Raw genomic sequence first — 17,530 nt, 5'->3', positions numbered from 1 at the left:
GGGTTCCTTGTAAGTAGATAAGTTGTCCATAATAAGTTCATGGATTTGGACAATCCAGTAGAGACAATAGTGCACCACCTCCTAATTTGAGGGATGGCTTGTCTTGGCCATCGGGATGGGTTTCCTATAGTGAGTGTACTAGTGTATGTGATGCACATTGGACAGGACCTACAGTGAATCATGATGCAAGGTTATTAATTGTCATGATTCATCAAGCTACTAAATTGAATTAACTCTCAACCTTAAGAGGATATTGAGTTTGTGCCAAAATCAATAGGAGACTTTAACCTATGAGTGAGACCCTAAAGTGGTCATATATCTCTATGGATTGGGTCACTGTTGATAGAGGTTGGTGGCAATAGGTATTCTCAATAGAGGCACCATGATATCTCATGAAATTGAGACAGTGTGTTCCCTTGGGTGATTCAAAAGACATGTGATCATGAAATCTGCGGCTACAGTAATTCCTTTATTGGAATTTGACATATGCTCCTTAAAGTTAGAGTATGTCATTTGATCACATAATAAGTAGGATTTGTAACTCAAGAATTTGAGAGGTAATTTTGATAGGTGATAACATTACCTTGTTAGATTACAGATACTAGTCATGGGGAGCCTGAAAATAGTGGATAGTAAGTCACAAACCTAAGCACTTAGTGTCTTGTTGTTATTTATATAGGATATTGGAGTTCAGTTGATTCTCTGTAATGAGACTTTGAATCAACTTCAGAATTAGATTCCGAGGGAGCCAATACTCTTATGGGTCCCAATGGTCCCCGCTCTTAGCATATATACCTTATTGGCATGGATTATGAGGGTTGGATTGGCTTTAGGTTCACTTTTGTGTATAAGGGAATTTTGATAATTATGCAAGGTTGCACAGGGGTAAGTGAACAAGGTCTCTAGATTAGGCTAATTGATTAATTAGTAGGCCCTATTGGGTTAATTTCATAATTTGATTATAAGTGAACCAGTACTTTTATGGGTCTCAATGACCCCCACTTTGAACTCATATTCCTTATTGGCACGACTTATGACAGTTGAATGGATTTGTGGTTCACTTTTGTGTAGGAGGGTGTTTTAGTAATTACACAAGATTACACAAGGATAAGTGAGTGGTATCTACATACTGGGCTAATTGATTAATTAGGCCTTGTATGGTTAATTAATCAATTAACCTTTTTGAGCTAGACTAAGTGACCCAAACCCATGAAGGCTTAAGTCACTTAAGACTAATAGGAAGCTTATAAATATCCCTTTAAGGGTTAAGGTTTTGAAGTCTTGCTATTCTCCTTTTCAGTCTGGAGAGAGAACCCTAACCTCCACCCTTGAGATCTCCATCATCTCAGTTCCTAGACACAAGGAAGAGTCATCGGGCGGAAGATCATGGTTTTTATGAGATCCATTTGGAGTTATCTACATCAATTAAAATTGATCCGAGAACATTTGGATCAAAGGTATGTGGTTTTATTCTCTAGATCTATATTTTTTTATGGTAGCCATATTGTTTTTAATACCTAATTGTGATATATTTAGAGAGCGTAGGATAGATTTGCATGCACCCTACACAATCTAGGGCATGGGAATGAAGTAATCTAGGGTTCCCAACATTAGTTGCTATGTTAACCTTTATGTTTCTTTTAATTTCAAATGATGAAGTTGTTTTGGTTTATAAACAAGAGATTTCAATGACAAATCTAGTGAAATACAATAACTTGATTATTTATATTTTTCCTTAGTAATTAAATTGTACCAAAAATAGCCAAACCAAAAATAGTGTCATTGCTAAGGATTTACTAATGGATTGTTGATATGATCAAACTAGTTTAGAAATAAATTATGCGTCGCTTGCTGTGTAATTTATCATTGAATTTTTTACACAAAAAATACTTTATTTCTAGATTAACAATGATGTAGGAAGGTTATATGGGGTTTGATCTTGAGTATGAGAGGCAATTGGAAGAGGAGTATAGGTAGATTGGAGAAAAGAATTCAACTACTTGAGGTGACAGTCATGGAAGAACAAATTAGTTAGAATTTGCCTATTTGAGATCAAATGTAAAGATTTTGTATGATGTGAGGTCACTTAAATCCACTAAGAGTAGATTCTCTATCATGCTTCATCCCTCAGACCGAGTATGTCACCATTAGACCATAACTAGTATCACTATTGCCAATATTCAGAGAATGTGAAAGAGAGAATCCATAGACACACATTAAAGAAATATTTGAAGAAATCTATTTGATATTCCAAGACCAAAATATCTCCATGGATATTATGAAAATGAAGTTGTTTAGCTAAAGTGTGGTTCAACATGCTACATCTAAGGAGCATTCAATCTTGGAATCAGCTCTAGGCTGCCTTTCTCAAGAAATTTTTCTCTATACACCACACACTAGTATGTTGAAGAGAATAATATCTAGCTTCACTTCAAAAGAACAGAAAAACTTTTATGTATGATGGGAGCAATTCAAGGAGATAATATAATATTGTCCACATCATAGTTTTGACGGTTGGTTGATCGTTTCTTACTTCTATGAGGGAATGCTTCCTTAAAAGATATTAATTGAGTCCATGTATGAAGGGGACTTTGTGAAAAAAAAAATCCATACGAAGCAATCCAATTCTTGGAATACATAGCTAACCTATTCAAAGGATGGCAAGATCTAATGTAAAAAACTACTAAAAAATAGAAGAAATTTCAATTCTACTCAAGCCTCCAACAGAGAAGGAATGCATATGATGAATCAGGATATGGAGTTAAAATCTAAAGTATCTACTTTAGCAAGGAGATTGGAAAAACTAGAAATAAAGGACAAAAAGGTTTATGAAGTGATTAAAGTTTTGGAAACCTATGCCATGTGAATCAAAGGAGCACATTACAGCAGAGTACCCTACTATCCCTATTATTAAAGAAATTTTTAGTGAGCAAGCTACAATATTAGGTATGGTTGGGGGATATAATAAGAAGATATTCTGTCTTCAATAGAAGCATTCTCTATTTTTTGAATACGTATAATCCTGGTTGGAGGAACCATCCCTACCTATTGTAGAGTAATCCTATAAACTTTCAAAATACTTAAGTATTAGCAAAGAAAAAATCAATATGAAAAAAATATGCAACATTAGTACCAACAACAATAGTAGGTTCCAATATAACAACAACCACAAAAAGCACTCCTATCATCACTAAAAGCGATGATGCAAACCGTCATCATAGAACAAGTGATAGCAAATGATGAGTTCAAAAGGTCCATCAATGATAAAAAATAAATAAAATAAAATGGGAAGTAAAGAAAATTCAATGGCACTACTTCTCTAAGCGCCACAAATATCTAGACTATGTGAACTAAGATTAACCTATAACCCAATGGTGAGAAGGGGAAATTTCTAGCATAACCATAACAAAATCCAAAATCTGTATATGAAGCCAAAAAGTCCACAACCTCCATCAATGAGCATCAAGCGTTGAAAGTAGTTGTTGCTTTGAGAAGTGGTAGAGGATTAATTAAGGGATCAAAGAAATGGAGAAATAAAGAAGAAGAATAAATAAATAAATAAAAAAGGACAAAAAACAAAGAATGTATGCAAAATCAGGAGAAACATAAAACGCTTAAACTCATGAAAGAACCTGAACTAGTGAAGACAACAACCCCATTTCCTAAAGCTATAGGATGAAAGGGAGGATGACCAATATGCTAAATTGTTTAATGTTCCACGTCAAGATAAAGTTGTTAAGATAGAGCCTTAAAAAGCAAGACATGATATAATAGATTTAAAATTTATTATTTATTTAATATTATTCCAATTTCACTTTTATCTATTCTTCTTCCATGTATTATAACTTATGAGCATTTTTGTTGGGCATCTCTTACATTGTACATGAATTGGGTGCATTAGGAGTAGCACAGAAGGTCCAAGTTATGGGTTCCTTGCAAGTTGATGATTCGTTCACAACTAGTTTGTTAGTTCAATAAGGAGAATTAAATCCTTATCATATAGAATTAAATCCTTGGAGTTATTACATATATATATATATATATATATATATATATATATATATATATATATATATATATATATATATATATATATATATATATATATATATAGTCATACATGCATAAAAAAATCAATTAATAATTAAACTCAATGAATTTAATAATTAAGTTTACTTTCTTCCAAAAATTAGGTATTTTATGTTAGGATAGAGCCCATAAAAAGATAACATAATATAATAATAAATAAATTTCATCAATAATTATATTATGATTCCACTTTTCCTTTTCATTATCTTGTTTATGCATTATATATGTTGAGTATTCAAGTTTATATCACTTACATTGTATATGACTTGTACATAAAGAATTGCATGAAAGATCCAAGTCATAGGTTCCTTGTAAATTGATGATTCATTTATAGTTGGTCCATGGATTTAGGTAATTCATTTGATGTTGTAGTCACTATCTCCTAATTGGAGGTATGACTCATCTTAGTAATCGAGATGGGATTCACATGGTGATTACACTAGTGTGTATGGTTACACATTAAAAAAGACTTATGGTATCATAACATTGGCTATCAGGTAATCATTACTTTACCAAGTTACTATGTTGCATGAGCTCTTAATCTTAAGAGAATATTGAGCTAGTGCCAAGGTCTTTAGTAGTTTTGGCCTAAAAGTCAAACCTTAAGGTGGTCATATATTCCTTATGTATTAGGTCACTATTGATAAGGGCATATGACAACAAATATTCTCAAAATAGGCACCATGATATCTCATAGGTTTGAGATAGTGTATCCCCTTGAGTGATCCTAAAGACATATATAATCATGAAATTTGTTGTCATAATAATTCTTTAAGTGGAATTTAACATATGTTTTGAAGAGTTAAAGTATGTTAGGTGATCACATAATAGGAGGATCTGACACTCAAGGATGGTAGAGGTAATCTTGAGAGGTTGACTGTTCACCTTGTTAGATTACAAACATGGGAAAGCTTACATGTAGTCATTACTAGGTCACAAACTTGAGTTTTCTATCTTAAGTTGATATCATAAGGATATTAGAGTGTAGTTCACTCTCTATAATGAAAAGTTGAGTCAACTTCAGAATTAGATTTTGAGGGAGTTAGTACTTTCTTATGAGTTCCAATGGTCCCTATTCAAACTTACATTCCTAGGTAGCACATTATTTTAGAGTGATATTTGGGTTTTTTATTCATATGGGTGCATAAGGCATTTTGGTAAATAAGTAAGGTTGTATAATATCTTACAAATGGTCTTTCTAGAAGAAGCTAATTAATTAATTAATTAGAACCCAATAGGATTAATTAATTAATTAAGAACCAATGGGGCTAGATTAAGTTACCTAAGCTTAAGATGAATTCAAGTCACTTAATCTCATAAGGCAAGCCTATATAAACCCTCTTAATGGTTTAGGACTTGCACTTTTTTGGCATTCAATCTTTCACAGAGAGGAACCCTAGCCTCTATCCCCACAAAGAGAATTTCACCATCTTCACGTGCCAAAGTTCATGAGAGAGCCATCTAACGGAAGATGATGAGCTATTTGAGATTTACATTTCTCTTTTCACTGACTAGAATTGATCTAAGGACATCAAATCACATAAATTAATTGTTTTCTAAACAACTAAATCTCTGACTCATAGTTTTTTAAAATTTTCGTTCCCTAGATCTAGTGTCCCGAGGAAGTTATTTACATGTACACCCAAATGATCTAAGGCTTGGAATGGAGTAATATAGATATTCCAACACTTTAAATTTAAAAATTACTGACATAACACACTTAGCATAATTAGTTCATATTCAACAGAATTTTATTTAAAAAAAAAAATACATCCATCCACTAATAATAAGATTGTGCCTAAATAGCGAGACCTATGCTAGGTGGCTAAGATTGCACTAGATCACAACTCTTACTAAGGGGAATGAAAGTCAACAACTTAACCATTTTCTTTATTAGGTTTACTAATAATTAGAGTTTCAAAATCATTATAATAAATTAAAAGGTGAAATTCATTTCTCAAGTAATTAAACAAATCATATGATATTCTCAATTCATTTTACAAATTAAGAACAAACCATAACCTATTTTTTTAAAAATATTATTTGATTCACTTTAGGAAATTCAAACATTTTGATACCTTAACAATAGATAAAAACATATGAAGAATTATAAAATTATTTGCCACACTATTTAACCTTACCTAAAAAAGTTACTTAAACTCCTAAAAGACTCAGGTGGTGTTTGTTTTTTTACTCAATTCTAAATAGAATTTTAATGCTTAATAGTATTAAGTATTAGGTTTTTTTTATAAATATTTTCTTTATATTAAATATTAAAAAGTAATGAAAAATCAACATGTTATTTTTTCGATTTAGAAAAAGTTAAATATTTTAACTTTTTCTATTCAGCAAAAAGTTTATATTTAGTTATGAAAAAGTAAAAAAAAAAAAAAAACAATTTAAAGTCTAAAAGTAAATTATTTTTAATAAAAAGCTAAAAAAAACGGCTTCTTAATCTACACCTAACATAAATAATAATAATAATAATTACCAAATTATCTAAAATTAACAAATTCCTAAATCTTTGTAGAACTTGTGTTTGTTCAAACTTTCTTCTAAGAATTTATTTTTATATCAATAAAATCTTTCATTAACGATAATGTTACTATTTTCATTTTGTATAATTACATTAACGATATTTATTATTATATTATTATTATTTATTTCATGAAAAGAACAAGCATAGTTATTTTTATTAATTTATTATTATTAATTTTCCTTACCGTTGTCCCAACAACCAAAGATCTTATTGTTAGTTTATTATTTCCCTCACTTCATCTAATAAGCCATGGCTATATAACCAATGCCACCACCAAATTCTACTTTATTTTATTTTATTTTTTATTTTTAATTTTATTTCCTCTAGCAGCACAGCCACTACAGCTCTTAAACTTCTATCAACCTTGTTTCTTCCAGGAGCATGCACAGCCGTCCAATATGTGTGACCATATGCTACCTACCAACACATTATTTTCAAGGCATGAAACACCACCCCCCCCCCCCCCCCCCCCCCCCCCCCCCCCTCTTTTTTTTTTTTTTTTTTTTTTTTCCAATGTGGCCATCGGATTGCATAAAAGTTGAAACCCAAAAAAAAAATTTTTTTTTTTTTTCCTTCAGCCATGTACTAGTCTCTCAAGTTTACTCTTTCTTCCCATTATTAATATGGATATATGAAATTTCCCTATCTTTATGAATAAATCAACCTATTTATATTTCTATTTTATTTTATTTTATTTTGAAATAAATAAATCCTAGATTCAACTTAAATTGCATCTATAATTTAAACCAGATCAAAATTTCTAATAAAATCATGTTCTAGGTATATAACAAAATATAATTACAGCTTATTTGGAGATGGAATTTAAAAACAATTTTTGGTTTTGAAAAATTAGAATATTGTTTTTAAAAATTTATAACATTGTTCGGTCATTATTTTTTGTTTCCAGCTTTTAAAAACAAAATGAAATAGAAAACATTTTTTAAAAAAGAAGTAAAAATTGTTGTCATTTATTTTTAAAAACAAAAATAAAACATAGAGAAGTTTTAAAAACTTAAAAAGAAAATAAAATTAAATATAATATCTTTCTTCTTCTCTCTATTGGGAATAAATCATAGTGAACCAATTGTAAACAAATCATCTACTTATAAGAAACCCTTAACTTGAATTTTTTGTATAATTTATAATGCATCTAAATCATATACAATGTAAGAAATGTCAAACTTGAATGCTCAAAAAATATAAAGCATAAATAAGATAGATAAAGTGAGAAATTAGAAACATATTATGAAAAAAATAAATCATATTATTATTACATTATGTTATACTTTTAAGAACTCTATTCTAACATTCTCTCCATGACTTAATACTGATATAAAAAAATCATATTTTATAATTTTTTGCATAAATTCAATAATTAATACAAATTTTTTAAACTAGTCAATTTCTGGACTTAGAATATTAGTTTCTTCTTTGCATATAATCATATTTTTATAAAAAAATTTCACTAGGCAATAACTCTAAATGAAGCAACTTAATGTGTTAGATTCATTAATGAGTCTAATCATTTAAAAAATAACTTGAAACTCAATAGTGACCAAATTAAATCCAGAAATTTATGATTAAAAATTGGTCCACAATAACTATTATTTCTTTTCTATATACAATTATACTTTTATAGATTTTTTCATTAGAGAAATGAACTTGAAATCAAGTGATATTTTCTATTAAATTTATTGATGAGTTTAATAATTTTTAAAAATAATTTGAAACAAAAAAAAAGGATGATCCAATTAATTGCAAATTAAATCAAGACATTCTAAAATAACATATCCTTAATTAAGTATTAAATATGTGCAAGTAACGAAAACCTTAACTTATTTATATCTTAAAAAAATTTAAACTTTATTTGTTTTAAAATTACTTTTAAATAAAATATTATTAATAATTATTATTTTTGAATTACTATTATCCATTTGTAACAAAAAAAATCAATTATGTTTTCCCGAATATGTTAACATCAATATTTTTATAACATATATTAAAATATTATTTTTTTATTATAAAAATATGATTTATGATTTTATTATAATATTACAATTCATATTTTACTAATATTTTAAATATATTTCTAATTTAAAAATATTTTATTTTTAATAACACTTGAACTAAATTTACTTAATATTATATAAAATTGAATTTAAAATGTTTTTATAAAATCAAAATTTAGAAAAATTATTTTAAAAACAACTTACTCAAATTGAATTTAATATTGTTATAAAATATTGAAAACTCTTCTTCATTCTTTAATTTAAAAACAAGCATAGAAACACGTGGACAAACCTTAACTAGTGATAGAACCCATTTGACAATGATTTTAGGAAAGACTTTTAATCTTTCTACCATTTGAAATTTGTTATTATTTAAGTGTTAGAAATGATAAAAACATTTTTCAAAATTACTTCCAAATGCAATTATACTTTAATTTTAATTTATTGCATAACACGGCAGAGTAGAATCCCAAATATCTGATGCATTCAGGTACATAGCTTCATAAGCCCATTAACGCAATTAAGTAACCCTTAGACAAGTATCAAATTTAACACCAAGAGGTATCATCATCATCATGGATAAACCTCAATGAGGGACCTGAAACCTAACACTGCGCTTATCTTATAGTGAGTGAATCCTGCAGTCACAAAGAGCTTCTTCCATTCGTTCTCATTTCTCTGTTTACCTGTGAGCACAGTCATCATAAGCATGTCCCAAAATAGCTGGGTTTGGACTGCTTGGTCGTCTCCTTTGTTGTTCTCCATTACCATGTCGATGATCATCAGCTTCCCTCCCTTGTCCTCAGTTGGAATTGCTTCTTTGCATTTCTTCAGTATCTTCACACATTCTTCATCGCTCCAGTTATGTAGGATCCACTGCTTGTCATTTTACAGTATTGAAAGCGAAAACATCGAAAGGGGAAAACTAAATAAATACACAAAGGAATAAGATTATGTACACACCTTGAGTATGACTGCATTCGCAGAAGGAATTGCCTCAAACATATCCCCTCCTACAACCTCCAAGTTTCCACCTCCCTGTAAATCAGCGACTACGTGTGGTTGATCAAATACAATGCACTTCAAATGAGGGAATGCTTTGGCAATGGCTTTGGTCATTGTTCCAGTGCCTGCCCCAACATCGACCAACGAGAGCAGCCCTTTGAACTGCTCCTTACACTTGGTAATCAGCACACTTGCAATAATCCGGGAGTCGCTTGCCATGGCCTCATTAAAGAGATCGTTAAAGTCTGGTTCTTGGGCTGTATAATCCCAATATGGCTTGCCGTGTGCAGTACAAAATGGGGTTGGATCACCATTCCGGAACCAACCACTCAAGAAATGCCATGGAGCTGTAAGTACTGGATTAAGATGAAGAAGTGAGAGTGGCAGTCCAGTCAGGGGCTCATCTTTTAGTAGGAACCGAGAGGCATAAGTCAGGGAATACCCTTCTTCTTGCTCATTGTTATGGATTACTTGTTGCTGAGAAAAGAAGCCAGAATGAACAAGAAGCCGCATGAGGCGGTGGAGGCATGGTACTTTAGATGGTTGGACAGACAGGGCAGTGACCAGTTGAGAAAGAAGCATGGGCTGGCCATGGCTGTGGATGACATCTGGTATGGCTAGGTCTATTGCACATTTCAGAGCCATGGAGTTCATGAAGTTGAACGTGTGGTTCACTACATGAGCTTGGGCTTGAAGTAGCTCATCAGCTCTCTCCGCACTGCCCAAATCCATCCTATCTCTATATCCTCTTCTATGCTGCTTTACTTTCTCTCCTCCTAAGCCTCTAAACCATTGATATTTATATCAGTTTTGAAAAGGCTTAATGTATTTAATTTCCTTCGAATATTAAATTAAAATCCCAAGACGCTGCAGTAGATGGGTAGAAGTAATAATTGAGCGCGGAACATAGGGCAACATTGTTTATGAATCATGCACCTGTTCGTATTGAATGCTAAGATATGAACATGTGCTCTCAAATTAATGCTCTGCACACAATTAATTTTTTTATCATCAAATTAGCTGAAAATGAATAATCTTTAATTAAATGCAAAATCCAATTCAGTATGATTAATCATTTTACCAACATAATTTAACTAAAGAGGTGTTTGGGAAATCAATTTAATAACTTAATATGACTTAATTAACTTAATTTAAATCATTAAATATATTAAACATATCTAATAAAATAACTTATTATTACAACTTAAAGTTATTTTTAACTTCAAGTATTAAGTTAAAAAGTTAATTTATTCTTAATTTTTACCTCATTTGTCCACACAGTGAGAATATATTTTAAAATTATAAAGTTATCTTGTATATGTAAAATACTATATATATATATATATATGTTTTACAAATAAATTTATATGTCACTTAAAATTAATGAAAATAAATTGAGTTAAAATCAATAACAATAAACACTTGTTTAAGATTAACGAGGGTAGATATGTCAATTGGATAATTTAAAATAAATTTTAAATTAACTTTATCAAACAACTAAGGATGAAAATATCAGTAATTATGGATATATCAATACTTCGATTTTATGGATATATTGAAAATATCGGAGAAATATCGGTAGAGCGAAAATTATTTAAAATTCATAGGAATGCTTTGAAAAACAGAAAAAAAAAATGATAAAATAAACAAGAATACATATTTTAACTTTCCCATCACACACATTTTCCTTTATTATTATTATTATTGTTATTCATTTTTCTTGATTTGATTTTAATAGTAATTATTGTTTGTGAGATTTGAATTATTGAATTAATATGAAATTTGAGTTTTGTTAATTAATATGGAATTTGGGTTAATTTGTTATTGGAAAATTAATATGAAATTTCAGCTAATTTATTGTTGGTGAATTAATTTGGAATTTGTTAATTTGTGCTAAATTAGTTGATAATTTATATGGTTGTGCTTATTTGAATTATTTAATTTGGATATGATATAATATTGTGGTATATTTTGGATATGGGTTTGCATATTAAATTGGGCTAAGATTATGAGATATTAAATTTGGGCCTAATGGGATTTATTTTAATTTATCATGTTTTGGGTTTTATTAATTGAGCTTATATTTTGGCTATTAATTCAGAAATTTTAGATTAGGGTCTATGACATTGAGATATTTGTTGGGTTATATTTGTTAATTTGGGCCCATTTTAATTGATGAAATTTATTGGACTAATTTGAAGTTTGAATTTGGATTTGAATAATTATTTTGGGCTCGACATATTTTTGAATATTTACACTTTGGATTATTTTTGTTTTTTCATGGATCCATTTTGCAAATTTGTTAGCTGAGTTTGAATTTATGACACGTGGTTCATGAAATTTCATGGAAGAAAGTGAGACTCGAAAAGTCGTAGGAAGACACTAAACTTGTTGTAAGCTTGTTTGGTTACACGTTTTATTTCCCACTTTTATTTGGTTTTATTTTTATTAGTTCTTATAAATATTTATTTATACATATTTATTGAGTGTGCACAAAATTGAATATTATGTTTTAATAAAATAATAATTTAAAAATATTCTTCTTAATAAAAAAAGTTTTTTTTATTAATAAAAATTCAGAAAAATGCTTTTAGAAAATTTTTAAAAAAAAATAGAATTTGAAAAATTGCTTTTAATAAAAATTGTCCAAAAATTTCTTTGTTTAATAAAAATTGTCCAAAAATTGTTTTGTAAATAAAGTTGTCCCAAAAAATAATTTTTAATTAAAAATTCTTTTGCAAATAAAATTATATATATTTTTTAATAATTTGTATAAGTCACTTTTCTTAAATGAAAACAAATTGAAACACTTTTGTAAATAAAAATTGTAAAAATTCATTCTTTTCTAGTAAAAGCAAGTAAAAATAATTTTTGTGCCCAAATTGAAATTTTGTAATAAATTATTTTGATAAAATAAGTGTAAATAACTTTTTCTTTTTTTAAAAAAAAAAGTTAAATACAAATGAATTGAATCAAATCATTAATTGAAAATAAATTGAATTTTTTTTTTTTTTTTTTTGTAAATATATAAATTGAAATCACTAATTCAAAATTGTTTTTAATAAAATCATTTGAAATTTATTGAAAACTAATTCTTTCAAATATCTTTTTTTTTCTAATTAGTCAATAAATCAATTTGCATAATTCTACAATCATTTGTTTTGTACATTCTTGTAATTTTATTTTGTCATCATCTTTGTGTATATTGTTTCATTCTTTAAATCTTGGTGTCCATGATTAATTAATTAATTCCCACAATTTCCTTAATTCGTTTGGTAGAGACCGTATGTATACCGGCTTAAAGGGGTGTTATGTCTCACCATCATACCTTCCCAATAGGTAACTTAACCCCCGGATCCAAATTCGTTTTTTGCAAATATGTATTTTCCAAATAAGGAGTCACACATGATTTTATTTCTTATTTTGTTTTCCCTTTTTAAAAAATAAAACACAAATAAGTGGCGACTCCAAATCTTTTTTAAAAAATCAAATTTTCAAGTAATAAAAAGCGAGTCACACCATTGAGTGGGAACACATCAAGTAAAATGCGAGGTCCACAAAATGGTGACTCCATTGGGGATATTTAAAGTGTCAAACTTGAATTTGAGTTGAGGAAAATGTGGCGTTTGATTGGTCGATCAATGGATACCCTTCTCTATGTGTCTTTGTATGATTGGGTGTTGATTACACGTTGAGAGCTTTGATATGTTTATCTGTGATGCAAGTTTAGTTATTATTGTTCATTAGAGATGTTGACATGTTAACTACGTCGATTGATTCTCTTGCTTGCTTTAATATAAGACTCTTCTTGTTGTATGATTATCTTGCTATCCTTGATGTGTATATTCTCATTTTTGTATATCTCATTCATATTGGTGTGATTGATTCTCTTTATTGTATATTATCTTGTTTATCTCAACATATTGTTTATCTTTGTTATATACTTATCTTGTTTATCTTGTTTCTTGCTTAGCTTGTGTGTATATATGGATGATATTCCTGTTATTTGCATGATTGGTTGGTGCATGACCGCTCTTCTTCTATATGATGCATGTATTGCTTGTTTATGTGGGACACACATCTATCCTCTTACCTCCAATTCCCTAGTCTCGATCGACCTTGTTTCCATTGATCTTGTATTTGATATAAGACTTGTTACTTTGTTTGCTCTTCGACCGAGCTAGTGATTTGGAGTAGGGTTTAGTGATGGGCTTTATCTATGTTTGGGAGCATTTTAGATGAGGCCGACACATTGATGCTGATTAGAGTCTGATCTTTGAAGACTTGTATAACCTAGAGCTAGATTTCAGGATATTTGTGTGACCAGTGTGTTTTCTTTCCACTTAGTTTGATAGGATTTTCAAATGCACCCACATCGGTCATTGTGCACCTTAGATTACCACTAAGTGTTGAGAGATGTGAGAGTCTTCATCATTAGGAAACCTTCTAGGATGCGAGATAGTGCATGTGTGGAGGTGATGACCACTTTGCATGGAAACACCCTTGTCTCTTCGGAGGCATACAAGAGATTACATACCGCCAAAGGGTGTGATCGTTTCTGCTATATATCCTTTAAAGTCCACTCATTTTTCATTTTAGAGCCATTTTGACCTTGTAGGTTGAGTCTTAGATCTTTTGATTAGGATTTCCTTTCCTACATGTGGGTGCATCTAAGAGCCTTCGAGGCCGCTTTAGTCATAGTTTGGATCCAATACTCCATCTTTTGGTCTCCAATCGAGAGTGCTTAGATATTGGTGCGAGTTTGAGTATCAATTGGACTATCCCTTTGTGGACCCGCATTTTTCACGTGCGTCCCCACTCGATCGGCGAGACTCGCTTTTTATTTGTGAAAAATTAATTTTTGGAAAAAGTTGGAGTCGCCACTTATTTTATTTTTATTTTAAAGGGAAAATAAAACAAGAAAGAAAAACCCTAAAATGTGACTCCATAATTTTTGGAAAAAGCATGTCCTTGAAAAACCCGAGTCTTGGTCCGGGGATCAGGTTACTTATTGGGAAGGTACCTCTAGGAGGTAGCACCCTTCTAAGCCCTAAAAAGGTCTCTACTGACTAAGTTGAGGGAAACGTGGCAATTAATCGGTTAGTTATGGATACCTAAGTAGGCTAGGTGATTTTGAAAAATAGCATGCTTAGCAGGAAAACCAATCACAATCATGAAGAAGATTTAGGGTACGTACCTGGACTGCTTCTTAAGTGCTATCGCAAGACATCAAAGTTAGTATAGAAGTACAACACACAACATGTATTTAATCATAGCGAATCTAGCATACATCTAAGCACCTAAGGATTATCAAACATATGCATATTTCACAGTGACATGATTGTTTACAAAAATTTAGAAAGTAGGTGATAAGGGACGTACCTGGATAACATAGATAACTTACAATGCGCTTCCATAAGACATTAAGGGTTAGATAATAAATAATAAAATATAGAAATCCTAGCATGCTCGTTATCTAATTAGCATAGCAGAAATTATCAAAGTATAGGAAAACACTAATTATCACACTCATCTTGTATACAATTCCTAAAAAAATAGACATAATTTCAACAAGTGACAAAAGTGGCAACAAAAATAATTTTTTGAAAAGATTTTCTTATGTAGGGGTTTCACCAATTCCCCAATTGATATACACGAATTTAGCTTAGAATTATCCCATTTATTTAGGACCACAAGCTTTGATTCGTGTTTTGTTTAAAACTGTAATTTTATTTGAAAGATGTGAACCGATCAAAACATGGTTGCACATTATTTAAAAAAATGAGATTTTGATTCTAAGAACTCTAAATGAATTTTTGAAATGGATTTTTAAGGAAAAGAGATTTTGAGAATATTGTTATGTTTTAAAGATAAAAGAAGTTAATTTGAAAACAATAAAATGTATGAATCAAAATACCAAGCAAAAGAAAAAAGAAAAGAACAAATCACAAAGTAGAATTTTTGACAACCGATAAAATTGAAGTGGTGGGAATGGAGGCCAATCTTCACTATTTTCCGATAGCCTCTAAAAATTGATTTTGACAAAGGATGACCAAAGTGATAAACCAAAACCTTAGATCTTACAAGCATTGAAACTTTAAAAAAACATTTAATCTTAAGATATACTTAATCAAGCACTAAATATTATGTGATCTTTAAAATAGTACAAACGATACGTATCAACTAATATTGACGGTTTTGAGTCATAAATTTAATCGACTAACTAAACAATTGAATAAAAGAAAACAAACACATAGAATAAATAAAATTAGTCAAAAACTAAAATGAACTATTTTTAAACACAAAATGACAACATGGGAATAGATTAAACTAATAGCCTACAATTCGAAAGCATAGAATTAATGGAAAAATGGAATAAAAAAATCTTAACATAAACCAAACAATATGAAACCAACCAAATTATTTAAAACTCTAAAAAAAAATATCAACTAAAACAGGATCAATCAGAACTAAAATAATTATTTATTTTTTATTTTATTTATTTTATTTTATTTTATTTTTATTTTATTTTTTTTATTTTAAAACATGAATATATCAATGCGGAATGAAATAAATTAACCAACTTAAATTCTAAAACTAATAAACTAAAAGGATGAATCATGAATTAAATTTAACAACCTTTAGATATGAAAAGAGTGACATGGAAACAATTGAACAAATAAACTAAATTTTAATAACATTTAAACTAAAAGATAAATTAAAACTAAACTAAAAGAAATTATGAATTTCCTAATTGAGAACAAAAATAATGCCAATCAAAATTCTAAATTTTTAACCATTATGACAAATTATCCAAACTCTAAAAATTCCTAACTTTTCCATTATCAGCAAAATTGCCCCAAACCAATACTTAAAAATAATAATAATAATAATAATAAGTAAATAAATAAAAAATCTAATTTGTCGAACTAAGAAAATAAATTGTAACTACATTAAACATAAATCATAATTTTCAAGCAAAAATGATAAATCAGTAATAATTAATTTATAATTGGATAAATATATATATGATCGATTATTTTAATGAACTAAAATTTTATAAGAGTGCTTAAATCTAAGGTAAAATTTAAAACTAACAAAAATGATTTTTAAAACTAAATCTCTAACCTATAGAATCAATTCATAAAAAATGATTTTTTAACTATCATAACAAATTATCTAAACTCTAACAAATCTTAACTTTTCCATTATTAACAAAATTGCCCAAACCAATACTAAAAAACTAATTTGTCAAACTAAGAAAATAAATTGTAACTACATTAAACAAAAATCATAATTTTCAAGTTAGAATAATAAGTCAAAATTAATTTGTTTATTTAGTTAAGAAAAATTAAAATTGACATTTAAACTAAATATGAATTTACAATAAAAAATAAAATAAAATTTAAAATGCATAGGCCAAATAGGAATAATTTTAAAACTAAATCAAGAATATAATGTTATTGGAAATAATTAAAACTAAACAATAGATAAAATCCTAAGCAAGTATGAATTGAATTGAATATCTCATGAAACAAAATTATAATGGGATGAATTAGTTTACCTTAAAACGTGGAGGCCACTTTCCACCGGTAAGAGTTTTTTATTAAAAAAAACAATTCCAAAGGTGACTTGTGTGGTGGATATCCATGCACAGCAAATTCTCAAGGGCTTTTTCAAAACTTGAAGACCACTTTCCACCGAGCAAGATTTTTTTTATTTATTTAAAATAAACAATTCGAATGATGCATGGCGTGGTGGCTGCAGATACTTGCACAGTCCCCAAAGTGCTGCGTGGAGACGAATTTCCTTTAAAAATCTGGTGCGGCTGTGGTGTTTAGGTGGCGGGATTAACAAGCTGGTGCGAATCTCCAATGGCCATAAGATG

General features: G+C 29.3%; 1 protein-coding gene and 1 non-coding gene across 2 annotated transcripts; both read right to left on the bottom strand.

Annotated features, from left to right (window-relative positions):
• Positions 1 to 2,401: 2,401 nt before the first annotated feature.
• On the bottom strand, positions 2,402 to 2,508 carry LOC117909689. The gene has a single exon (XR_004650420.1). It is a non-coding gene; the product is annotated as a small nucleolar RNA R71 (small nucleolar RNA).
• Positions 2,509 to 9,210: 6,702 nt separating this feature from the next.
• Positions 9,211 to 10,374, bottom strand: LOC117909575 (trans-resveratrol di-O-methyltransferase-like). The gene is made up of 2 exons (XM_034823633.1): positions 9,601 to 10,374; positions 9,211 to 9,513 (listed from the first exon to the last, which is right to left on the bottom strand). Exons 1-2 carry the CDS (start codon positions 10,372 to 10,374, stop codon positions 9,211 to 9,213), a joined length of 1,077 nt encoding a protein of 358 aa, XP_034679524.1.
• Positions 10,375 to 17,530: the final 7,156 nt, after the last annotated feature.

The sequence above is a fragment of the Vitis riparia genome, chromosome 19, assembly GCF_004353265.1.
Source record: "Vitis riparia cultivar Riparia Gloire de Montpellier isolate 1030 chromosome 19, EGFV_Vit.rip_1.0, whole genome shotgun sequence".
Lineage (NCBI taxonomy): Eukaryota > Viridiplantae > Streptophyta > Magnoliopsida > Vitales > Vitaceae > Vitis > Vitis riparia.
The sequence above is the reverse complement of the archived record's forward strand: the minus strand, read 5'-3'. Positions and strand labels throughout refer to the sequence as shown.